We start from the raw sequence: 25,282 nt of genomic DNA on the forward strand, positions 1-25,282 counted from the left end.
AAATAAAAATGATAGAAAAACGCCAACCTTATTTAACCTGAGTGGGCATAATAAGCTTATCAATAAAATTAGTTACGCATCAAAAGAACCGATCCACGCATTGCAACTTTTAAAATTTCCCGCAGAAAGTTTCTTTTAAACCTTTAGGTAGAAAGTAATAGGGGAATGAAATGATAACGATGTTTCCCGAGAATAACAACTGATCGATTCCAAGAGAGGATAAAAGGTTCTGAATATCTTAAAATATGTTAGGCACTTGAACAACAAAGTACTAGTAGTGCCGTTTAAAAGTGCATCAACCATATAAGGAAACGGGCACGTGACGTCACTCAAGTAGCTGAAATTAGCAAAGCAAAGTGCAGATGGTTTGAGACGAAAATATGGCCGCTTCTGTGAAGAGTTCTGAAAGTGCGCGAATTACGCGTGGAATAAACAGACGCGGCGCTTTTAAACAGAAAAATGTGGTTGCAGTTAAGGACCACGAATTTATTGCTCGGTTCCTGAGGCAGCCTACTTTTTGCGGCCACTGCAAAGATTTCATTTGGCAAGTGCATGGAGCTGGTGTTTACATGTGTTGTTGTTGTAAATGTGTCTTGATGTTTTTGTTGAAAATATTTGAATCGCGTTTTGTTTCCTTGTGATGATATCGTTTATCTTTTGCTTGTGGCGTGATGTTTTTAGGGGTTTTGTTGGAACGCAGGGATATCAATGCCAAGGTATACGTGCGGTTGAATATGAATTTTGGGGATGCTTTCCTGGGTGTGAATAAGTCAACTGCATTGATATAGACTATCAATTGCTTCTTCTAATTATTTCTTGCAGTCTGCTCTTTCGTTGTCCACAAACGTTGCCATGAATTTGTATCGTTTGCTTGTCCGGGATCCGAAGCCGTTACTGGCGCTGAGGTACGCTTCCTTCGCTTGATCGCATGAATAGAAATGTTTGTTAATTTGTCGGATCTGAATTTTACGCACTCGAAGCATAAGTTGAAGTTTCCCGCCGAGCAATTAGAGCAGGTTCTCAAATTCCTTTCAGGATTGAAAGAAGACTAAAGGTTATTTATCTTATTTTCAGTATCCAGAATCACCCCACAAATTTAGGATACACACCTACACGAGCCCCGCATTTTGTGATCATTGTGGGTCGCTTTTGTACGGACTCATACACCAAGGAATCCAGTGCGAAGGTAACAGTTTTAAACTTGTTCATCTTTAAAAAAATCTCATTGCCTTGTTTGCTTTTCGTTTTGTTTTTCCATTAATTTGAACTTAGGTAGATCAATGGACCAGCATATTCAGATCAGCGCAGATGATGGAATTAATTTCTCGTCTTTTGATGCTCCAGGTTGTCAAATGAACGCGCATAAAAGATGTGAAAAATTTATTCCAAAGCTTTGCGGGGCAGATCATACAGAGCGAAGAGGCAGAATTCATATTAAAGTATCCATTGAAGGAAAAGGCGATGAGCGAACTCTTAAAATTGATGGTATGATTATGAAATTGTTATCAATTGTACAATTGCGTGCATTGCTCGTTATGTTTCTGAAAGTGCCCACCACCAATTTTTGATCACAAGCGCAAAGTGTTTTGGACCGTGTGATGAATGATTAGGTAGCTAACGAGAAGAAATTTCGGCAAAAAGCGATATTACTCTTCGCAAATGATAAATTTATTTTTTCTTGTTTTACTTAGTATATAAACAATATTGAGATGTCCACATTTGCAAGTCGTATATTTCAGTCACCTGCTCGGCTAAAATTTTTTTCAGGTTTCCGCGATGTAGAACTTTTTCCCTTCTTTAAGCGAGTTGTTAATTAAGGGCCTTGAACAAAAAAAAAATAGTAATAATAATAGTAACAAATAAAACAAAATAATATAATGAATGAAAAAACTTCAAGTAAGGAAGTTTGTCACAGTACTCGGGATGTTATACCCCCGGGTTATACCGGCCTGAATTCACCTATTTTTAGTCGAGATACTTTAAATTGCAAGATCTGTAACTTCAAAAATAATTTCAAGATATCTTGGTATGTTACCTAAAATTATATCCATTTTTTATAATTTTGTAGTTAATCCGTACAGAAGTCATTATCGTTGTATAATGCATTATTATCCGACTGGTGTGTCATTCATTTTTCTTGCTTTTTAATAAAATAATTGTCGGAAAAATGTATAACTTTCCACCAAACAGCCGTACATGAAAACGTCCAGAACATGTGGGGCAATGATCAGAATATTGTATTTTTTTGATAAACATTTTGCATAGGTAAATAAATATTACATTTAATTATTACATTTTCAAGGAGAATGAAATAGACCTCTAACTTTTCATTTTGCCCTTCTTAGAATTATGAAACTTATTTATTGCTTGTGGCCATCTGTGGCATATCTTTGAGAGCACCATTTTCTTTGTTCTCAAATATGCCCAACTCCCCTATGTTTTGACTGTCCTGATATGCAATTCTCTTTGTAAAATATTCACACCAATCATAGAACTTAATTAAAATGTGATTTTGGCATGTTTTTCATCAAATTGCTTTTATTGCATGTAAAGACACCAGATGTTTTTAGTTTGGAAAAAATGGAGGGCTTATTTAAAAAACATTGGAAATAAACACTGGTAGATATAACGTCCTAAGGCTGTCAAGATGTTGGAGATAACTTTAAACTTCTCGTAGTTATGGTAATTTGGTAATTTGGTACAATAGGTGTACTGAGGAACAAGGCAGTGCATGCTGTGTTGAGTAAATTAGTTTATAGAATGTTTGCTCAGAAGGAAAAAGATTACAGCCCATGGAAGATGGTACACATAGAAGGCTAAGTAACATTTTGCTGATTTTACTCGGAGAAGTTTGAGTTACGGGCCCTTTCGTCAACTTCAGCAACCACCTCGACATCCAATCAAAAACTTTGTCCCCTTTAACCCACTGACTCTAAGGAGTGAGGCTCAGTTATTTTCCTCTGTCTAATGCCAGACGATGTTACTCTTCAGTGACTGGAGTAGTTCACAACTCAATGGGTTGACTCAAATTCTTGTGCACATAATATGATGTAGATTATGTGCACAGCCGAACACAAATTATGCACACGGTAGGGTGGCAAATTCTAGCAAGAAAATTTCAAGTCGTTAAGGGGAACCACTCGAAGCACTTGAAGTACTCATTCAACTCTTTTGAATGATGGTATGATGGAATTCCGTCACTAGAAAGTAGATTCCATTTATTGATGCATGTTCGAGGATATAAACACCACTAATAAATTAAATTACGAAATTTTTCACTTTCAGTTCATTGTTTTGTCTCACTATGAATGTGAATTTTAGTATATTGAGAGCATTATTCATTGCATCATGACTATTTTCAACTAAATGAGAATTTTTCAGGAATTTCTGTGTTGGCCCAAGAATTGAAGTGTGCTTTTTAGATTGTTCATGACAGACCTATTTTTACATAACATTTTATTATAATTTGGAGCTTTCTGGTGCAGTACAGTTTCATTTTCATTGCTTCTTTTGGTAGAATCAACCACACAAAATAAAAATATGATTATTTGATGTATGGAAAGTGGGCGACTCATACTCAACTTAGCCCACTTATTTCATTAAGTAATCTCTCACTGGATTCATTAGCAAATTTCAGTCGATTCATACCCATGCCCGCATGCATTTCCTTGTACTAGCTGTAATTAGTGTTCGAAACCAACCTATAGTATAAAAGGCAATTTTACTGTCACGCAAGTAAAATGTAGTTAATGGATCGTGACAATACTATCTGTAACCCTTTCATGGCGGCTCTGTTTTCAATGTAGCGTTTGTGCCGTCTAGTTGCCAAGGTCAGCAAACACTAAGGATTTATTGTATTTTTCCTTTGAACTTCGCAGCTTTGTTGTCTCTAGCAGGCTAGTACGATCCACGGCATTGGCGCTTTTTTCAAAGCTCTATTCACGGCTAAGAGTTGGCACGTGTAACACTAAGTTCTCTCGTAGTACGGCTCTTCCGACTGGCTATGCCAGCAGACATTTGTCTAGCTATAAAAGCATGTGAAAACTATTTAGAGATCACTTATGTTCTGTCGTTCAGCGCAGTTAGCTCTCTATATATTAGTGTGGTTACGATTTGATTTTCCCTCCCTCCCTCCCTTTGGAGTCGAGATTGGGCCTCGTTGTCTGTCAATAAACTCGGGACACTACTGTGTGGTGCGGTTAAGTCTGCGCAGCGACTTCCCCCAAGCTTGTTGGCTGCGTTGCCTTTTGAATATCGCCTGCTAACCGATACTCTTGTCCGATCCAGCACGTGCTGTTTTGCATTCAGCTCGTAGTGCCTTCAAAATGAATGTAAGCAATTCCAGTTGAAATGAAAAAGGATTTGTCCAAATCTAAATGTTGAAGATACTCACAAGCACAAATATGAAATAGACACTGGAAATTTTCGTTTTCCAAAGGCGGAAAGCTCTAAAAGGCATTTCTGTTTCTTCAAATAAACACGATTGTTCAACGGCTTAGTAACCTTGCGCAATACCTCGTGTTTGCGTGCAAGCATTGTCACTTGTGTTGCATTAAAATGCTGGTTGGTAATGATTGTTAAATTTCTTTATACAAACTTGGCTGATTTAAATGCTTTTGCAAACTTCGTATTGTTTGGTTTATGAGTTTTGTTTTGTTTGCCATGTGAGAAATTATAAGTCAAGGACCAATTAAATCTTGCACATTTTCGCATTGTTCGCAAGTTATTTTCAAAGATTGAGTCATGCTTCTGTGATGTTGTGCTTATCCTCTAAAGCCCTTTATCATTGAACAACGAAACAGGTTAGTTTGAGGTTTACATGTTCGATTTTCTGAGAACTTTTTCGAAACTCAAGGACAAAATGCCCGCATATACAACAACTGCTGAAACACAAAACTATTAAGCGCTTGAGACCCTGATTTTTTTGTGTATCCACATTTCCAGAAATCGAAGAATACAAGATTAGTGTCCCAGTAACATTTAAGAAATTGCTTTTTTTGCCATCAAAAATGGGGGGTCGACTTATACATGGGATCGACTTATACACGGGTAAATACGGTACTGGTTTTACCAGTACTTTCGAAGGTTTCAACCAGCCAAACTCAAGGAAAACTGTCGGGAAATGTTAACAAACTGTAGCCTTTGAATTAATATAATAAAGATGGACGATTGGGTTGTGAAAAGTTTTAAAGGTAAATTGTCCAGTAAAGTTCATATCTACGCAACACTCCAGGAAGAGATGACATTAATTTTTGTTTCGAATGTTTTTTTTTTTTGTGTGCAACGGCCCCCTTGCCCCTCTGCTAGCTACGGTCTTGAATATTCAGGTATGTCTACGAGGCTTTATGGTAAAATTTGAATATTGTTTTGTTTAGAAATTTCCCTTGGAATTGTGACACAAAGAAAACAGAACTGATTTGTGAAATAAATTTGACCATATAGCCTCATTGCCATGCCTTCAATTCAAGCTTTTACTGCTCTATTTGAGACTTAAGTCTTTCATCTGCAGCTCCCATTTAAAAGACTGGGCGTTGGTCATTAATTTTGCTGGCCTACATGTAAGTTATGATGAGGTATGATGAGGCCCTGATTTTCTTGGGTTTACGGTCCCACACTGTACCATATAGGTATGACATGGCATGTAAACACCTGTTCTGGCATTCCCTCTTGACCCTCTTCTTCAGTAATTTATTCCTGTGACTCATGACTGTAACTTGCACTGAGCTGGAAAAGACCAATGGCTACAATAAGATACCTAATCTTTCATTCTTTAATTATTATATTAGTGACTGGAGCTCTTTACCTGCAAATGTGATGTCCTCACCTAGTCTTCAGTCTTTAAAATCTTCATTGCTCAAACAATTACGCTCTCAAATTATGTAGTTACCGGTATCCTTACTAGTCCCAGTGTTTATTCATTTGTATGTCTGTGTGCGCACGTTGGCATTGCATGCGCATGTGAATGTGAGTGTGTGAGGAGGGTAGTCTTATAAAGGGAATTGAGTTTCCCCTTACTATCATCCTGCCACCCAATTTTTTAAGTAAATAAATAAATAAGTTAATTAATTAATTAATTAATTAACTAGTTTGTTGCCTTCTATACACACTGAAAGATTGTTTATACCGGTATGTTGTAACTGGCGTACTGCTGTAATTATCATGTCACAAATGTCCTAAAGTCATTGTTTTCCTTTGTGCAATGCAGTGCGTGAAGCCAAAAATCTGATTCCAATGGATCCTAATGGTTACTCTGATCCTTATGTCAAGATCAAGCTCATTCCAGACCCTGAAAACTCTAGCAAAAAGAAAACCAAGACGATAAGGAAAACACTGAATCCAGTTTTTAATGAATCTTTTGATTTGTAAGTATTGTACATGTAACAGAATGTTTATAGAAAGTAATTATTTGGACATTTTTACTCACGACTGTTATACCCATTACAGCCGCACGAAAACTCATTTTGATGCCAAATCTCCTTGTATTTTACAGTAGCATACCCCTAAAGGTAAAAGCCTTCATTGGTCCAGATAGTACAAGTCATCTTGGTTGTAAATTAAAGAAATTTAGGGTAAAAGGATGACTGCAAGGAAATGCCCAATTCATGACCCTTACAACAGAAGACACCATGGTCATCCCATTAGGATTGAGATTAATCATTTCAACAGGAACAGTCGGAAAATAATGATGTTGATACCACAAATGCAAATAACTCGTACAACAGAGAAGACAGAATGTGTCACAGCATGCAATTTTAATTGTTCTCAGTTTGTTGTGCAAAAAAGCTGAAAATGCACAACCTTTGATTACTTCTGTTATGAGAGAGTTTCAATGTTCTGATTGACCATACCATGAATTTTCTGTGGATTACAAGAATGAACAAGTTAGGGATAATGGCTGGTGCAAACACAGAGGTACTTACCACTGGTGAGCATCAGGCTCTCGTGCGGTGGGTCGTGGGTTCAAAGTGAATATCCAGTCAGACCAATACTCAGGGTCTTAAAAAATAACTGAACAGAAAGTGCTGACGTGAGAAGTTCATGGGAATGCTCTGTAAATGCTCAACAATGTTCCTTTGTGATAAGGATGTTATTTTCTTTTGTTCTCTTGTTAGTCAAGTTACACAGGGTGACTGTGATCGTCGCTTGTCTGTTGAAGTTTGGGATTGGGACAGAACCACATCCAATGACTTCATGGGTTCCTTATCGTTTGGAATATCAGAACTTTGGAAACTGGGTCAAGAAGGCTGGTTCAAGCTGTTGTGCAAGGAAGAAGGAAGGTTTTACAACATTCCAATCATTGATGATGATGAAGGACAAGCTGTATCAGAACTGAGAAATAAATACAAGGTAGAAATATTCCCAAATGAGATAAGAGTCTACCTACTTGTGAATTTGCCAGTGCCCAAGTTCCCAAAAAAAAAAATTCTTAAAGTGCTACTATGATCAGAAAAATAATCACATCCTATTTTTCTTCAGGTTTTGTGTGTTTGCTTAACAGTACTTGACTGGCAAAATTTTGACCTTTGTTTTTATCCAAAGGCTGTTTACTTTGAGTGTAAGTTTTGGATTTTATGGTCTGCCATTACTCACGTTCAAAACTGACCTATTACACCCATAAGGTTGGATCTAGGGGAAATTGATGTCATTTACTCACAAGCTTAAAATTTTAGTGTGTAAATGCAGCTTATATTACATGGAATTCTAGTTTAAAAAGTGTTAAAGCCTGGAACTCCTGTGCTGCATATTAATTCACCCTTGTACACATCCATTGCATTCTTAAACCAGTGAGTCTTTGATGTCAATTTCTCCTTGATCCAGCTTTTTTGAGATTTTAAAGTTAATAATGACAGACCATTAAATAGGAAAATTCCAGTTAACCCTTTGATGTCCAAACCGGCCTAAACCAGCCAGACTTAGTATTTTACTGTCTAACGCTCAGAGTATTTTACTCCTTCTAACGCCAGACGATTTTACTCGTCAGTGGGGAACCCCTGGGAATCAATGGGTTAATCATTTACTGAAAAACTGTGTCCCCATTAAAATACAGTAGACAGGGGTCGTTTTGAAATCAAGGCTTAAACCTTTGGTGACTTAATGTTTAGTTAGCGTAGTTTAGAAATCCAAAGAAAAAGAAGAATTGATTTTTTGGTCACAGTAGCACTTTAACAATAATATAGAACTTCGCTTTAGAGAGAGTTATTTTTGGGATGCTGAAGGAGGAGTTTGGCACAGTGGTTAGTGTGCATGATTTGTGTGATTTGCATGTGGACAGTTTACATGTAGGTTTAAATCCTGCACTAAGAACTATGAACTGCATTTATCTTTTGTGGAATTCAACTCCAACACACTTTGTAAATCAAGCCATGTAAATTCTTTAGATGTCAGTATACAACGTCAGTCCTGACTTCCATTGCCAGCCCACAGATGGAGCATTTGCAAGCTGAATTGTTGGTTTTCAATTAACTTGGTACATTTTCTTACATTTTATATTTTTGACACTACCTTGCATTTTTACAACAAATGCAGTGCTAGAAACCAGCGGTTGTCTGATCATTTCATAGACAACCAGAACGTTTACCAGGCAACCATTTTTTGGTAAAAATAATAAAAAGCTTGGTTGCCCACAAAAAAAAAAATAGACATCCAAGCCAAAAATAGAAAATAAAATACATATTCAAGTCACTTGTCAGTTTTCTATTGTCAATTATTATTCCTTTGTCGCAGCTGAGCATTTAATTTCTGTGTTTTGAATATCAGCTGTGTTTACAAATAGTTGACAGATAGGAAAATGCAAGAGACAATCACAAACATGCAGGCAATGCAGACTCCATTACTTAAACCCAGGCTTCCACAAAAAAATCACAGGTGCACACTAAAAACTATGGGATACTCAAGCTCCATCGCCATGTGATTGCATCTCAACATGCAGTTTATTGTAGGGGGTTTCCTCATGGGCAACCAAGGACTAATATCACGGCAACCAAATTCACGGGTTTGGTTGCCAGGCTTTTGAAACGGACAACCCGGAATTGTTTTTTTTAATGTCAAGCACTGCAAATGTTTTAGCCAGGATTAATGATTATCACAGTAGGGTTTTATTGCCATTTGAAACTGGTGCAGTTGCCTTTGGGTAGCTCCCATGAATCACATAGAGTGCAGTGGTTGTGTATCTACTGGTCATTTAGCCAGAACTCAGGAGATCTTTTTTTAGGAGCACTTAGATTTTTCCTAGTATTCCCCAGTCACCATTGATAGATGTATTGACACCTCTTTCTCTATAACATGCAGTTTATGCAAGCACAACTAAAAGAAGAAGAAGACAGGCAGGAAAGAAACTACAGAGAAGCTCAGTCTTGTAATAACGATGACGGTGGATTAAGATACAGGCCAGAAGATTTTCATTTCCTTAAAGTTCTGGGAAAAGGAAGTTTTGGCAAGGTTTGAAGCTTCGTTAAGAAAAAAATTTTGGGCTCCACTATTTTAAGAAACTTGTCTTTCTTTCAGTGGAAACCAAGGCCAACATAACTCTAACAAAAAAGCTGAATGAAAATTCACAAGTTTCTTTACTACTAGTACTAGTACTAATACTTCACCTTAGCAATTTAAGTCCTAAGCATTTTTCAAAGAAAGGTTACTGATAAATAATAAGCAAGCTTCCAAAACTACACGTAGTTCACTTTGGGCATCAGAATAAGGAGTCAAATGGTCATACAGTAGGTTAATGTCAGTGGGCATAACTCTTATCATTGTATATATTGATAGTTATTTCAATGAATTTTCTGCAATATAACTCTTCAGTATTGAGAATTTTGACTTTTCAAACACTTGATCTTACATGTACAAGTAGTTACAATTATTTAAAGTGCCACTATGACGAAAATCGCATCTTTGCTATCGAAGCCATTTTAAGACATAAATAAGTAGCCTGCATGAGAAGAAAAGTGCTCTTTACTATTTTCAAATAAATTATCTCTTTTTGTTCCAGAGATATTCAAGTTTTTAAAATATGCAAATTAGCCAAGTGATCACATCATACACCAAACCAAATTTGATCAAATATGGTGAAAAAGGATATCTCAGCCAATTTGCATCAGAAATGTTTGATTCTTTGCAGTAAGACTCTACTAAATGTGCTTCACAATTTGAGCTTAACAGTTTCATTACCATGGCAACATACTGGGTTCCAGACCTCTCCAATATTAAAGGCATTTCTGGCCACTTTTGGCGTTCTATTTTCATATTTGCAAATGGTGCCTCATATACATGATCCAACAAGCATATAGATATGTTAGCTTGAGTTTGTGGCCTTGTTTAACATTTTTCAAGCTGAAAACGACTTACATATTGAAATTAAGTGGGTGGAGACTGGAAAAGAGTGAGTTGCCATGGGAACAAAATGTTTTATAGCCGTAGGTGTGTTTTCTGTAGAACTATTAGCCTACCAAGTTTCAATGGTCTGCGCTACAAATTGGCGAAGATAGCTCTATTTATATACTTGATGTAATATTGGGTTGAGTGTATGACATCATCAGTCATCTCATTTGCATATTTTACACATTTTTCAAACTTAAATATCTCTGGAACTATTGCAGGTATTTGCAAATGGAAAATGGCATTTTCATTCTTTCATAGAATTCTTTGTGATACGCCTAAAAAATCAAGAGGTAAAAATTTGATCACTTTAAGCCAGAGTGTTTTTTCTTTTTTTGCGCATCATGTAGGTCATGTTGGCAGAACGCAAAGGCAGCGATGAAGTGTATGCCATTAAAGTACTGAAGAAGGATGTGATTGTTCAAGATGATGACATTGATTGTACCATGACAGAAAAGAGAGTTCTAGCATTGCGTGGCAAACCACCCTTTCTTACATCATTATTCTGCTGCTTCCAGTCTTACGTAAGTTGAATTCTTAATGTGTGGTTCCAGAAAATATCCATAACCCCACCACGGAAGACTTTTTGATTTGCACCCCCCCCTCCCCCCAGGATTTTCTGTTCCAGGGTGTCTGTGATTTTTGTACTTATAAAAAAGAAAGTGAATTAGTTACGTAAATGCGGTAGAATTTTATTACAACAGTGTAAACATTAAGGTTAACTTTTAATTAATAAAAATATAGTGCTTTGTTAAGCTCATTATCCAGCTAAAATTTTGCCTTTTTCGCCATCAACTTTGCAAATTATCTTTGTGTTGTTTTTATGTAAGATTATAAGCTTAAACATTTGGGTTGCACATTGACTGTTTCATGTTTTTGTGCAAACTTCAATGAGAACATTTCACTCGCTTAACAACTTTGCAAACGATAGTAAATAAAACAGAAACTTACAAGGTTCCTTTGTCTACACATTTTGTCAGTTTCTTCAGGTTGATTCTTATTATTTTAGGGACCACACATGTTAATGCGGTAGGTTTCGTGAATGTCGTCACAAAGGCAATTGTTTTACGAAGAATATTATTGATCCCAAAATAATCCATAAACTTAAGTGCGATTTAAGTGCAGTCTTAAAATTTGCTGACTCCCCAGCAGTCATTCTCACCGGTAAATGACACCCAGCCTCACTGTTGCTTGCCTTTGAGCCACGGATGGAATTCAGAAGGCGACTGTAATTGTTTTTGGCGCGATTTACTTCCTCCAATGAGTAGTGAAACCCCTGTTTTTGAATTTCCAGTTTGACGTAACGGACTAAACCTTGACAATCTTGTTTCCCAAGGCCGCGATCGTTTACTCAAAGAAGAGAAAACTTGACTCCCGGTTCCTGTCCGTGGTCTAAATGCCACCCACAAAAAAGAAATGTTGTTGCACGCAAGCTTTGAGATGGTGGGAACTTGCGTCTCATCGCATTTTGAGTGAGTTACTACCCCCAATAAAACGTGAATCCTATCAAAAATGTGTTTACTGCATGTGAGGGTGCTCTAGTGAACGGAAGTGTTGGTTGGACAAAAAAGAGACAAAGCTGGAAATCTGGAGATGAGACTCCAGTTGAGACCGCCATCTTAAATGTTTTGAATCCGTTCCAAATGAAAGACACATTGTTCTTAGCTTCTGGAGATTGTAGCGCTAGCTAGCTAACTCAAAGAAAAACAGAAACATTGAAGCTAATAATGTTAACTTTATCTTAAAACTGGCTTGTTCAAAACAATGAACGTAAGTATGTTTTTGTGCTTCAGATCAATCGTATGTTGCTTTCAATGTTTTGTACGTGGTTTGTGACCCTTAGAAAAGTAGTTTTCCACGAAACCCCCCTACCCTTCGGAAATTACTGCCCTTTAATCCCCCCTCTCCCTCAGAATTTCCAATGATCTTCTGTGGGGGGGGGGGGGGAGGAGGAGGGGGTATGGAAATTTTCTGGAACCACATGATAATAATACATGTAATTACTATTACCGTGAATACCAGTAGATAAGCCACACTCTTAGATAAGCTACATCCAGAGTCTAGAAGCTGAAGATTTGGAAAAGAACATTCTGATGAATATTCACACTTGAGTTACTTTATTGTGTAAACATATTAGCTTAAAGTAAAGTCTGTGTCACCTTGGATCGATTGTTCAATTTGCAGTGTAAATAAGACTCAAATACACATTTTAATTCTCCAAATTGTAAATAAAGGGTATGTCAAGTAAGTCAACACGTTTGGAAACATTAGTGCTTTTCTTGGTGAACTTTCCCCTAGCATTATTTTAAAATAGCTTTCACTGAAAAAAATTAATATATTAACCGCTTAATAACCGAACACAAGGGCCATGCTGGGAAATATTGGCCTGAGGTTGTGGCAGTGCGAGGCCCGTACAAAAACAACCGAGGGCCAATATTCCCCAGTGCGGTCCGAAGCAAGTGAGATTAGTAAATATTTTATTGTATGGCATTGTTTCTTTGAGTGATTGGACACTTCTCCACTTGGTGAATGTTCATAATCTTCGTCTTCCATCAACTGACTTTAAATGATAACGTTTTACATTCCACTTCCTACAGTACATGTACTTTTGTGATGAAACAATTAAATTCTACTTTTTAAAAAAGTTTTTGTTTCACTCAATTTGAATTTCCCGGGAGAAAGAAAAAATACAGAAACGGGTCGTTTCCATGGTAATGGTCCATACTGTAAAATCCCGACCAAAAACCAGCCAATCAGGGTGCTCCGTGTAGTCTGAGAATTGCTTGCCATGTTAAGTCTGTAATGTTGACAGCTCCTTGTGAGCAAGTCTGTTTGTTTAATGTACTTTGCTTAATAACCAGGCAAAGCAAACCAAAATGGAGGTTCTAGATAATTATTTCTCCAGTGTTCATGGCTACCATGTGTACATGTAGGGACATTTGGAAGCAATCCATTGGTGACAAACTCACTTTGAAAGGGTGGTCAATAATGTCTTTGACAAATTTGGTGGTGATGGAAATTTACAGATTTCTGCAAAGATGTTCTGACTCGTAGATAAGCCACGCCCCCAATTTTGGGCAAAATTTTACAGTAAAAAGAAAGAGATGCGGCTTATCTGCCGATGATTATAAATGGTAGTTTATGCTAGGTTTTTATTTCATGAATGATTGATGATTGGATCCTTACTGTAGTTGGGCTCAGGCACTCTGTCCCTCTGAGCCCTATTGGTATGCATACATGTACATGTACTTAAGACTCTGCTTAAAGAGCCCATAATTATGAACAATCTTTTCTGACAATGCCAGTGAAATCAGGTCTTAGTGATTTATTTGGACAGTATAGAGATCACTTACAAGTAGTTACTTTCTCAATGTGAATGTCTAAAATTGATACTGACCTACCGTATTTATTCGGCTACAAGCCGAGCTCGGCTATAAGCAGAGACTCTAAACTTTTGGTTATCAGAACCAGTTAGAAAATTATGAAAAGGAAACCCAAAACATCTAGCTATAAGCCAAGATTGAATATTTCTTTTCGAAATGCACTGTTAAGTGAATAAACATACTGGCAAACTGGAGGACGAGTTTGAAACCAACAGCAAAGAAGATGATGAATGAAAACTTCATTCGTGAAGTCAACAAAACAAAACACCACTTGAATAAAAGTTTATGACCAACAGCAATGATTCTCGTATGCAAACTACCGGTAATTTGTGTTGTTGATAATTTCTTGGCTTATAGCTGAAAATAAGCATTCAATTGAAGCTCTTGCAGCATTAGAAAATTTTTTTTTGCAAAAATATTCGGCTACAAGCCGAACCCCCTATCTTGTTGAGATTTCACTAGTTTCCAGTTTAATTTGGTGCAAAAATTGATCGGCTTATAGGCAAATAAATATGGTATGTAAATTGTATGTCATTGTAAATAGCAATGATGTTTACTTAATAGTAATTGAGGTTGTGCTATTTTGTGTTTTGTTTGATGCAGGAACTAGAGTTGAAGCATTTCCATATTCCTTTTTCCTTTTTTTTTGTACGTGCTTCCACCTGCCAGGATTAGTTTCATTATTAATTTTGCAGGTGAAAGTTGGTAATAAAATGTTACTCAAGACCAGGCCCGGTTGTTCGAAACCCGATTAACTTAATCCAGGATTAGCGTAAACTTTTGTTTCAAGTTTTAAAATTTTGGTGAAAGTGTCTTTTGCTTATTTTTGTTTTTCAAGATTGAGTTCTTCTTGAATGTGTAAAGTTTTGCCGAATATCAGCGTTGAACAGCACTTGGGAGTAGAGAAATAAACTCCTTGGTTAATTTTTAATCTGGGATTAGCGTTAATCAGCTTTTGAACAACCGGGCCCAGGGAATTATTCTTCAATGGATCACGTCTCCATCTAGACTAGTTGAGTCGACAGCAGTGATTGGTCAGATTTTTTTCTGACAGAATGACGATGTTGCATCCCTTTAGGATCGCCTTTACTTTGTGATGGAATTTGTAAATGGTGGTGATCTGATGTTTCACATTCAGCAGCTTGGAAAATTCAAAGAACCACAGGCTGTGTAAGTTTTAAATGTTAATTTCAAATGTTGATATTATCAGTGCTCGAAATTAGTGGTTGTGAAAGTTTAACGGGGGACTAGTTTTTGGTAAAATGAAAAGGTTGGTTGCCCAAAGAAAAAACAATGGACAACCCAGCCAAAAATAGAAAATGTACAAGTATTACTTAAGCAGCACCGACTCACTCGTTGGTTTTCTGTTGTCAAAGTCTGATACTACACCCTGCGAGCAGAGGGCAAGAAGTAGAGGCTCTGCAGAAAACGTGTGAAGCCTTCTAAGTCACCGCAGCCCACGTTTCTGGGCTAGTAACTCCAGTCAAAATGGTTTAGGCAACAACGCATGTCATATTTTTGACAAGGCAAAGGTCAAAATCGAGGCATCAGTACAAAAATCAATATGGTTGCTTGTAGTGCTATCGAGACTTGGTTTGGGTTTGGAACTGTCTCCAAGCAAATTATGGCTTGTGCTGAAGGGCTCTGCCATCGGGTTGCTGATATTAGTGTGCAGTTAACAATAATTAATTTGCTGCAGTTGTGCATTTTCCCTTGTTTGGAATATTTGTTCCTTTTACAAAAAATGGTCAGATAGGAAAATTCACATGTAGCTGGTGATGGAATTGAAGACTGTTTTGAAGAGTGTTAAAACTGAAAACGAGATGTCCACAAAAAAACCACAGGTGTACACTTAGAACTATAGGATACTCAAACTCCAACGCCATGCGCTTGCATCTCAACACAGTGTGCATAATTGAAAGGGACACTGTCATGCGATGACGTGCTCTGTATTTCTCACACTCAGAGATTTAAACAGAGCATTAATTTTTTTGCTTTTTTTGTTTAAGTCTAGACTTACTGGTTTCCGAAAAGCAATAAAATGCTTATTTATCTATTATCGATGATTTTGAGTCCAATAAATAAAAGCGAACACAAATATCATGCCGTGTTTGTTCACTGTCAGCTGAATTCAGTGGTGTGACCCGAAACACTGTCAGCCGTACAAGGCTGCTCACACAGAAATATTATTTTCTCTGTGATGTACCAAACATATTATCAATGGTAACATGCCATTTCAAAGCTGAAAGAGATTGCATTTATTTCCAAGAGACGACTTTGAAGTCGAAAGATGGTAAGAAGAGAAAAAATTCAGCCGTGTTATACTCACCGCTTGCGGTTTTATAATTTGTGCAACAAATAAATGCAACCAGTGCAGTTCCGCTCATCTAAATGCAGGTTTTTTTTTTCAAAATATTCAAATACACATTTCACAGAGAAGATAGTAATCATTTTATCCAAAAAAGATGATGTGGTGGTCTCTGAAATTAAAGCAACTAGCTAAATGAGCAACGAAGATGGACTTCGATCCTTGTTACATGTAATAGTCAAAAGGGCTTCGATTACACCATGTGTCAAATTTCTCATGAATTCACACCTTAAAAAGTTTCTCTTCTTTGTAGATGCTGCATTGCTATTGCTTAAAATTTTGCCTGCGACAGCAGCTTCCACATTTTCTGCACCTTTTGAAAGTGTGAAAACATCAACCTGGCCCCAGCTGTTCAAACGGTGAATCATGCTATCCACCGGATAAATCCCTATCCAGTGGATAAGTCATAGCAAAACCAATTGCGCTATCCTGGCTGGATAGTGATTTATCCAGCGGATAGCGCTATCCATCGTTTGAACAACTGGGGCCTGATGTTTTCAAGTTTCGAGTAAAAAACCTGGTGCATGCGCAACTGTCACAGTGTCCCTTCAATTGTAGGGGGTTTCCCAATTAGCCAGTATCAAAAATACCATAATGCTCTTTATTTGTCACTCCAAAATTTTGCAAAAACATTGTTTCCAGTTTCTCTTGGAACCATTCTCTCATTCCATTCTGGAATAATGTGAAAAATATTTGTATAATATCCAGTTTCCTTTGTCTTTGTCCTCAAAACCTCTTTCAAGCTGAATTTTAATTATATTGTAAAAGGGCCTATGAGCAAATACAATTAAAAGTAAAATTGTTGCAAAGACAAGTAGACGAGTAATAACGGGGGAAAAATAAACGTCAAATAAAATCATCAGTAGCACAAAAATTATCACAAATAAAGGTATACACTGTCAGGTAATAACTTAAGAAAAATATAAGGTAACACCATGAAAGAAGAAGGAACACAGATGCAATTTACGGGTTTAGTCGCCCAGGTTTTGAGACAGGGACAACCTGGAATTTTTTTTAATTTTTTTAATTTCGAGCACTGGTTATTAATGAGATTTCAGGTTTATGTGTTGTAATCTCTTTGTAAAACAAGCAAGTCAAAGAACTTAACACTGATTTAATGGCAATCAGTTGTAGTGTGGGTCTCCTGTCATCCAGGTTTACAGAATTTAAATGAAGAATGGAGTGTCATAGGTTCACCGCTAGGTAAGGTAGCGGTTACATAGGGGCAGGTATCCCGATTTTTCTATCCATCCTACTATTTACCAAATTTCTTTCCCTTCTGTTTATTTGTCATCAGATTTTATAGTGCAGAAATTGTACTTGGGTTGCTATTTCTTCACAAAAGAGGAATTGTGTATAGGTAAGTGTACTTTTTCTTCTTCTTCCCTTGACTGGGAAATTAAATAACCAAGGCGTTGTACATGAATAAGTCCTCCTCCGCATCTTGGTTCTCCCTTCCCCTCCCCACAGTCAGATTGAATTCAAGCATCCTTCTCAAGAATCAATCTGGAAAACACCTTAAAGTGTACCGCTAAGCAACCTACATGTACATTTGAAATAACATCTTCGGCATACTTGTATCAACAACAAAATATTATTATTATGCTAGAAACATGTCGAATAATATTGTTTGTTTCTTAACCTCTGGGAATTAGCAGCAGAACTGATTGTTTTTTATCAAGGAAAATAATCTGACATGTGTGAAATAAACACAGATTTTTTGAGTGCAGTTCATCTGATCATATTAATATTTTCTCTTGCAGAGATTTAAAGCTAGATAATGTAATGTTGGATTGCGATGGTCACATCAAAATTGCTGACTTTGGAATGTGCAAGGAAAACATGTCAGATGAAAAAACAACAAGAACCTTCTGTGGAACTCCAGATTACATTGCTCCAGAGGTAGCACCAAATTACAAATCTCAGTGAAAGGACACCTAGGGGTGGGGAGATTAACAAAGTTAACATACTTCCTTTTTGCTTTCTTCATTTTCTTTGGCCATTGTCCTTCACTTTGAACAATTTAGGGATTATGGAATTATTCCCTGGGAGGTTATTCACGTGTCTGCAGATAACTATGTTGAGGATAATGATGATATTAATGGTAATAATGTCAATAATGACAATTATGTTGCTGACAAAGCATGAAAAACTTAACAATGAGAGTTGCTGACTGTTCTCAAATGTGAGTTTAATTGTTTGCAAACCTTGAGTACCTGATTACCCTCACTGCAATAGCCAGCCAAGATGGCAAGCTGACAGCCAAAAATGAGAGCCATTGACAGTAATTATTAATGGCAGTAGGACTAAAGCCTCAAGGAAAGATGGTTTTCCATACTGTAGTTTTCATACCCAGTTTTGAAGTTATTTCTGACACTTTCCAGCAACACTTCTCCTCTCAGTTTATTGCTTTGGCTAGTGCCATTTGTGACCCCTGGTTTTTTCTTTTTCTTCTTTTTTTAGATTGTTGCCTATCAACCGTATAGCTTCTCTGTTGATTGGTGGGCTTTGGGTGTTCTTATTTACGAAATGTTAGCTGGACAGGTCAGTGCATGCCAATAATTATTAATCTCTTTTTCCACCACTTCCTTTATCATGTGCACAAGGGTACAACACAAAGGCGACTTTGAGACACCGGCACAGACCAGAAGTGAGCGTGTCGGCCAACAGTTGGAGAAGTACCTTGTGGAGAAAAGTAGAGAATCAACAAACTCGATACACATTTTCAAGACAGAATGTCCATGTTTGAAACCCAGGACACAATAGTGGAAAGCGAGTCCTTCCAGCACTGGACTAGTCTGGAGTTAACATAGCCCAAGTTTTTTTGAGTTGTGCTTGATGAAAGCGAGCACGAACTGGAACTGTTAGCCTCTTCCTCTGTACAGGACTGACCGTCATCTGCTTGACCAGCAAAAGTATCACATGATCACTAACTAGTGTGAATGAGACAATGATTTGATTTGTTTTCACTCAACAGCCACCTTTTGATGGTGATGATGAAGATGAGTTGTTTAACTCCATTTTGGAACACAGTGTGTCTTACTCAAGGTCGATATCAAAAGAAGCTGTACTTATCATCAAAGGAGTAAGCTTAAGCTTTTGCAAATTAAACTTGCTTGACTTAGTGTAGCAGGCTTATAACACTAAAGATCCTCCTAAACCTGCTACCAATATAATTATCATACGTATGCTCTAATTTTATTTCACAAATTGTTCAATTCCTTAAGTTTTTGGCACTTAAATTCTTTCTATTTCGCTTGAGGAAGGTGCAATGTCTAAGTGGGCCTGTATACATCACAATGTGATTCTGGATCCAGATATCTTATCTTGATAGTGCACTTCCTATGGACTGGAAAATCAAAATTGTATGCTTCTGTCGTACTGTTTGTTACAGTATGTGCAATTCCTTTGGGTGGCTGTGAGAAATCTCAGGTTGATGATCTTCAATCTTCAACCTTGAATTCCTTTCTGGTTCCAAACCATCACTTTATTACTCTCTTTCAACGGAATAATTATCGTGTTTCTGATGTGTGAATGACAAATGCATAATTAATTTAAGGTGGTTTTAGAATGCAATAGAGGTTATAGAGTGCAAGACTGAAGTTGCTATGGAAGCACAGCGATGGAATAATTTTGTTGAGTAACTTGCTCATGCTTTCGTGATTTATGGTCACGCATAATGTTTTGAAAGTTCTAAGGTGAGTTTAACTTCAGGAACTTTCAAAACATCACTCGCCCATAAATCCTTAATGCACTCTTGTTCTTACTATTTCCTATAAATAGTGCGTGAGATACATATTGCTTCCTTAATTTCATTTTAGTTCTTAACCAAGCACCCTGCCAAGCGACTTGGTTGTGGATGCAATGGAGAGCAGACTATCAAAGATCACGTCTTCTTTAGACACATCAACTGGTTGAAACTCATAAACAGGGAAGTTCAACCACCCTTCAAACCAAGAATTGTGAGTCCTGACTTCATCTTTTTTTGTTTTTGTTTTTGTTTACTCTCTTTGCTGAAACTACTGAACTATCCTGGGAAGAAAGGAAAGGCAAAAAAAAGGAGCACTAATTGGGGGCAATGTAAACTGAAATCAACAATAATTAATGCAAATCAAATCAAATGTTGGTTTTTTAGGAGAGGGGAAAACTGGATTACACGGAGAAAAACTTTGCGGTGTAGAGAACACAACCAACAAACTCAACCCACACATGACACACCAAGTCTGGGTATTGAACCCAGGCCATATTGGTGGGAGAAGGGGTAGTTTCTAAAGAAACTGTGGTGCTGCGTCGGTGGGGAAGTAGTATACAAAAATTTGGTTTATCAACGGAGTTGATAATGTAAATTGACCACCGTACAGAGATTCTAAAAGCTAAAAGCTTTTAGAAGCTTTTAGAAAGCTTTTAGAATCTCTGTACGGTGGTCAATTTACATTATCAACTCCGTTGATAAACCAGATTTTCATATTGGTGGGAGGCAAGCACTCTCACCACTGCGTCATCCCTGCACCCTGTTTGCCCAGTCTGAATTTTTTCTTTTCTTTTCTGAGGTACAAATTTAAAATTCAGCTTTAATTCACCTTAAAAAGTAGTAAGACCAGCAGTCATTTAGGCTCATTTTATGCATATGCATGGGTCTTTCATTCAGATGGTGCACTGGTAATGTGTGACATCATCTCAGGGAGGATACCATCCTAGGGCATAGGTCATTTCTGTAGTGGTAGTGGGACTGTCTCATCACTAATCTAGTTTCTCTCGTGAATCCCGTTGAGCACGAGGTTGTTTGAGCTGGATTATAAAACACTGTGTAGCAAATTTGGTTGGTTGGTTGGTGAGGGAATAACAGTGTAGTATCGCATGATTCTGAGTGCAATTTGGAATGAATAAGCAAGGGCATTTTTTTTCATAGATGAACAAAATTCAATTTGTATTCTTTGATGGAAATTACAAGACCTTAAATATGTGATCACTTGTTAATAATAAATTATACCGGTACATGAAAAAATTTCGAGATGAGGTTGCTCTTGAATTGCCACGACCTTCGTGTGCATTATTGCGGTGTACCGAGTCATGAAATGCATGTCAAAACCGATTGCTTAATACACTTTCATAAAAATATAACAACCCTAGTAGCTTAAACTTCTAGAATCGAACTACCGCTGTGTTAGGTTCTCTGTTTTTGTTTGAGAACCTAAACTAGACCCATGCATATCTGGCAATCATGCGAAAATTGTGCCGTTGATTGGCCATCTTTGATCATTGATCAATCAGAATGTTTGGTTTGTTATGTTTTTCTGCACAGGATTACCTCTTTTCTGCAAAATGAAAACTGCATTTCTTTTAGCCAGTAGGAATAAATAAAGTTTTTCATGTATTAGATCATAGAAATTATTGTAATAATTACAATAATTTCTATGATGTAAACATCATTGTTTTGTCCAGATTGTTCCTCTCTAAATGTGTCGTTTATTTATTTATTTATTTGTTTTTTTTTCCTTCAGAAATCTAAACGTTCCTTCGACAATTTTGATCCTGAATTCACGGACGAAGCTGCTCGTTTAACACCCTGCGACAAATCCTTCATAGCGAATATCAATCAGAATGACTTTTACGGATTTTCATTTGTGAATCCAGAATTTTTAGTAAAGGAAAAGGGGGTCCCAAGCGAAGGCCGTGACATAAATGTCTGAGAAATTTAGTCTTAGCATGGAAACTACTAGCAAGTGAAATTTCTTATACAGTAATAATTATAATTATGCTGTTGCCACCAGTAATGTTGGTAGAATTATGCAGTAATTTGTGGTATTAGAATGAAGGCAGCAACATACACTGTAGATGTCAAAGTATTTTAGTTTTAGCTTGTAAACTATTAGCCTGGAGGATGTCGATTGAATGATGTTGCCTCGAAGAAACATTAAAATTTAATTTCTTATAGCAATTTGCACTGTTGCTCTAAAAGTTAAGTTATTTGCAGTAATGTTGTTAAAATTGTTAAATATTTAACAATTATCCAGCGAAATCGCGCAGAATATCGCCTGGTACTTAGCCGACCAGGCTAAAATCAGGCGATATTCTGCAAGATTGAGCAGGATAATAATTGTTTTATTATTCAACACATTGATGACAAAGCACAATTTCCTATGTTTATTGGGGAAAAAAGCTGGAAAAACTACCGTTTTTCTCCGCGACACACAAAATTACATATATCGCAGGATATACGTTGAGTACGCACAACAAATATTGAGCACGCTATGATCATGTTTGGACATTGTCACAATGTGTTGCATAATAATGTATGTTATTAGTGCATAGACAGCCACATAATTAAATGACCATAGTGGTCGCTTTAGCTCGTAAACAAGCTAGGGTGTGGATTAAATTGTGAACAAGGTAAACTATTTCTTACAGTCTTTTACTTACACCATGAGGTATGATATTTGAATTAATATCTATAGAGCTGTTAAATTTTTGTGTGGTATTGGAGTCCTGGGAGTTATGTATAAGCCTTGAAACAAGATTGAACATCGCAGTCTCTCGGTTTGTCATGGCAATTAAGTCGTTTCTTTGCAGTACATGTAGTTAAACCATTTCATTCAGGTTAGCGAATCACATATCAGATGCCATATTGGAAGAGTGGGGGATAGGTCTGGGCCGGGTGGCCAAAACAACAGGGTGGGGGTGGGAAACAGAGGGCAAGACACTTGTCCCAGATCTTCTGACTTTCCCCAGTCCAATATGGTGACCGAAATACAAATTAGCACCTGCAAGCAGGTGACATTCAGGTTCTCTGAGGTTACTTGCCTGAACTCTGTTGGCAGTTTTTTGTTGACCTTGTAATATTGGGTGGTTTTGAGGGCTGCATTTCCATGCTATGCTGTTTACTAGTGCCACGTGGACAAAAACAAGGTGACAGATCTTGTTAGATCTGAAACTGCCCCAATAATGGGCTTGCTAGTAAGTTCTTTTCAGGTGTTGTTTTGGTAGAATAGGCCTCTTAAAGAATGTCATTAACATGGGTATGTTTTTTTTTTTTGTAACACAGATGAGAATTCCCTTAGTAAACTGGTATTGTCACAGTTTTAAGACATTTTTTTAATGTTTATTTATGTTTGTATCTCGATACAAAGCTTGTAATTCACTATTTCAAATGTCTGAGAAAATCAGCTCATAGTGTTAGGCACAAGCCAAGTAGATTAGAGGTACAATGTAGTTGAAATTGTAATATAAAACCATAAATGCAAATGTCATGACGATAGGGTTAGATTAAGAATAAATTTTTTTCACATTGTGGTTAGTCCAACAGTTAAATTAAAAGAGCTGCTTAATTGAATTTGCCAGGGAGGGCAGTGGCTTTCAAGTTATGTTGTTTGTATTAATTAACAATAATTATTATTGATCACGAGATTGTGGTGCAGATACCCAAGTGTCCTTTCATTTCACAGATGGGTACCCTGTGGGACTCATATCTTTAAATGAAATAATGTGTTGAAAGTTTGAGAATATTGTGTTCATAGTTATGCATCAGTATGGTGATAAAACCAAAAATTTAGCTGAGTGCCCGTGTTAATACACAGTGGTGCCTTAATCAAGGTAATGAATAAATTGATTTCTAGTCAGTAATTCTGTATCAGACTTTAAGCCGAATATTGACACAATCACGAAGGATCAAAACAAAAAATGCATTTTTGCATTAGGAAGGACTGGTTAATATAATAATATCGCTGCAGTTGTTTCAGTAACTGTAAGTGTCTTTCACCACAGAATTGAGTCCTTGTGTGGTTGAAATCTTAAGTTGAAAAATTAATACTTATTTCGTTATTTTTGAAATATCCTATTATTGTCACAAAGATGATTAAACAAAGTCTTTTAATTCTCAGAATGAAGGGGCTTAGAAACACTTGTCCAACGAACCCAAAAACAGAGTCACATTGAAAAACTACATAATTATGCTTATTATGTTATTTTTGGCATCATCGCAACAAACATGATTAAATTTAATATTACATGTATTCTAGGATTGTATGGGCTAGAAGTTACCTAAATGTAATACTGTTAGGATATTATTAGTACTGCTTGTTATATAAAATTGTCATGAAAGAAAGAACTTTCTAAAGCTCTTCCTGCTCATGGAGCGCTCAAAACATCCTGCGGCATTGATTTTTCATTCATATAATTAGCAATTTTACTTTGCCCCTGATTGGTTGAGAGAGATTTCTAGCATCTTTGGAGCACTATTTCAAGCAAATTAGACCACTTGAGGAACTTAGGTCGAGTATACACCAATAATTCTGTAATCATACAAGTGTGTGAAATTCCACCTTGTCCTTGGTTGGAAATTTCATAATTTATTTCCAAGGTGTCGTGGAATTTTAGCAAATGGTCGTCAAAATTAAAGATCCAACCAAGTCAGAGATATTAAGTAAGTTTGTGTAGTATGATAGTGAAGTACAGTATCAGGCGTCCTATGTGTCATTCAAATACTTAAGTTGTAAATTTTCTTTTTTTCTTGCCAACGCGAGTAGCATGGAATTGTCTTTATTGTTAATGCAAAATGAGGCTATGTCTCTTAAAAGATTAAAAAATGACAAGACTCTAATGCTGTGTTCTGTGGTGTTTTTTTATAATTAAAAGTACTTAGTTCCATACCACCGCAAGCTGCAACTCTTTCAGTATTACGGTGTTATTATCCAACAAATAAGGCACTTAAGAGATAATGACAAATTGAGCACTAAAGTGCTCAATTTGTCATTATCTCTTAAGTTTAATATATGGCTGTTTTCGTCATGAGCGTCAGTCTATTAGCAAATAGGCAATAATGTCTCAATCAGGACTACTGATCTTTTAGAGCAGTGTTTCTCATGGCTGCCCTATCTTTGCTTGAAATGGCTTCTTGTATTGCAACACAGTTGTGTTTGAACTGGATCAGTTGCCACTGAAGAATGCTTGCGTTTTTTTGCTTGTCTTCGGCACATGTGATGCAATATTCTTCATAGGCGTTTGCCCCTTCTTTTACAGATGATCTCCATTTACTGTCTCATCCCAGTTTTCCTCTCTCTCGGAGTACTCTTTGAGAGTTTCTTTGCACTTGTCTTTGAAAATGCAGCTTTGGTTGTCCACTTCCCCTTCACCCATCAGTTAATTCCCATACAGAAAACTTTCT

At 36.9% G+C, this 25,282-nt stretch overlaps 1 protein-coding gene across 2 annotated transcripts; it reads left to right on the top strand.

Annotated features, from left to right (window-relative positions):
* The first annotated feature begins 339 nt into the window (after nucleotides 1-339).
* Nucleotides 340-24,718, top strand: LOC137971246 (protein kinase C alpha type-like). Of its 2 annotated transcripts, XR_011116944.1 has the most exons (17): nucleotides 340-544; nucleotides 682-716; nucleotides 823-905; nucleotides 1,075-1,186; nucleotides 1,345-1,485; nucleotides 6,206-6,362; nucleotides 7,113-7,347; nucleotides 9,289-9,438; nucleotides 10,722-10,895; nucleotides 14,833-14,924; nucleotides 17,420-17,482; nucleotides 17,886-18,024; nucleotides 18,586-18,666; nucleotides 19,100-19,207; nucleotides 19,944-20,084; nucleotides 21,624-22,135; nucleotides 22,188-24,718. XR_011116944.1 is itself a non-coding variant. In XM_068818033.1 (16 exons), the coding sequence occupies exons 1-16, from the start codon at nucleotides 381-383 to the stop codon at nucleotides 21,810-21,812; spliced, it is 2,064 nt and encodes a 687-aa protein (XP_068674134.1). In that variant the 5' UTR covers nucleotides 340-380; the 3' UTR covers nucleotides 21,813-24,718. The 2 variants fall into 2 exon arrangements, 1 of the variants encoding a protein (XP_068674134.1); XM_068818033.1 differs by having other exon boundaries at nucleotides 21,624-24,718.
* The last annotated feature ends 564 nt before the right edge of the window (nucleotides 24,719-25,282 follow it).

The sequence above is a fragment of the Montipora foliosa genome, chromosome 9, assembly GCF_036669935.1.
Source record: "Montipora foliosa isolate CH-2021 chromosome 9, ASM3666993v2, whole genome shotgun sequence".
Lineage (NCBI taxonomy): Eukaryota > Metazoa > Cnidaria > Anthozoa > Scleractinia > Acroporidae > Montipora > Montipora foliosa.

What these genes read in the sequence shown, in the direction of transcription:
- LOC137971246 (XM_068818033.1), top strand. Translation starts at nt 381, where the DNA reads ATGGCCGCTTCTGTGAAGAGTTCTGAAAGTGCGCGAATTACGCGTGGA. An exon ending in CACTGCAAAGATTTCATTTG is followed by an intron (nt 545 to 681) that starts GCAAGTGCATGG and finishes TGATGTTTTTAG; the next exon opens with GGGTTTTGTTGGAACGCAGG. An exon ending in GAAAAGGAAGTTTTGGCAAG is followed by an intron (nt 9,439 to 10,721) that starts GTTTGAAGCTTC and finishes CGCATCATGTAG; the next exon opens with GTCATGTTGGCAGAACGCAA.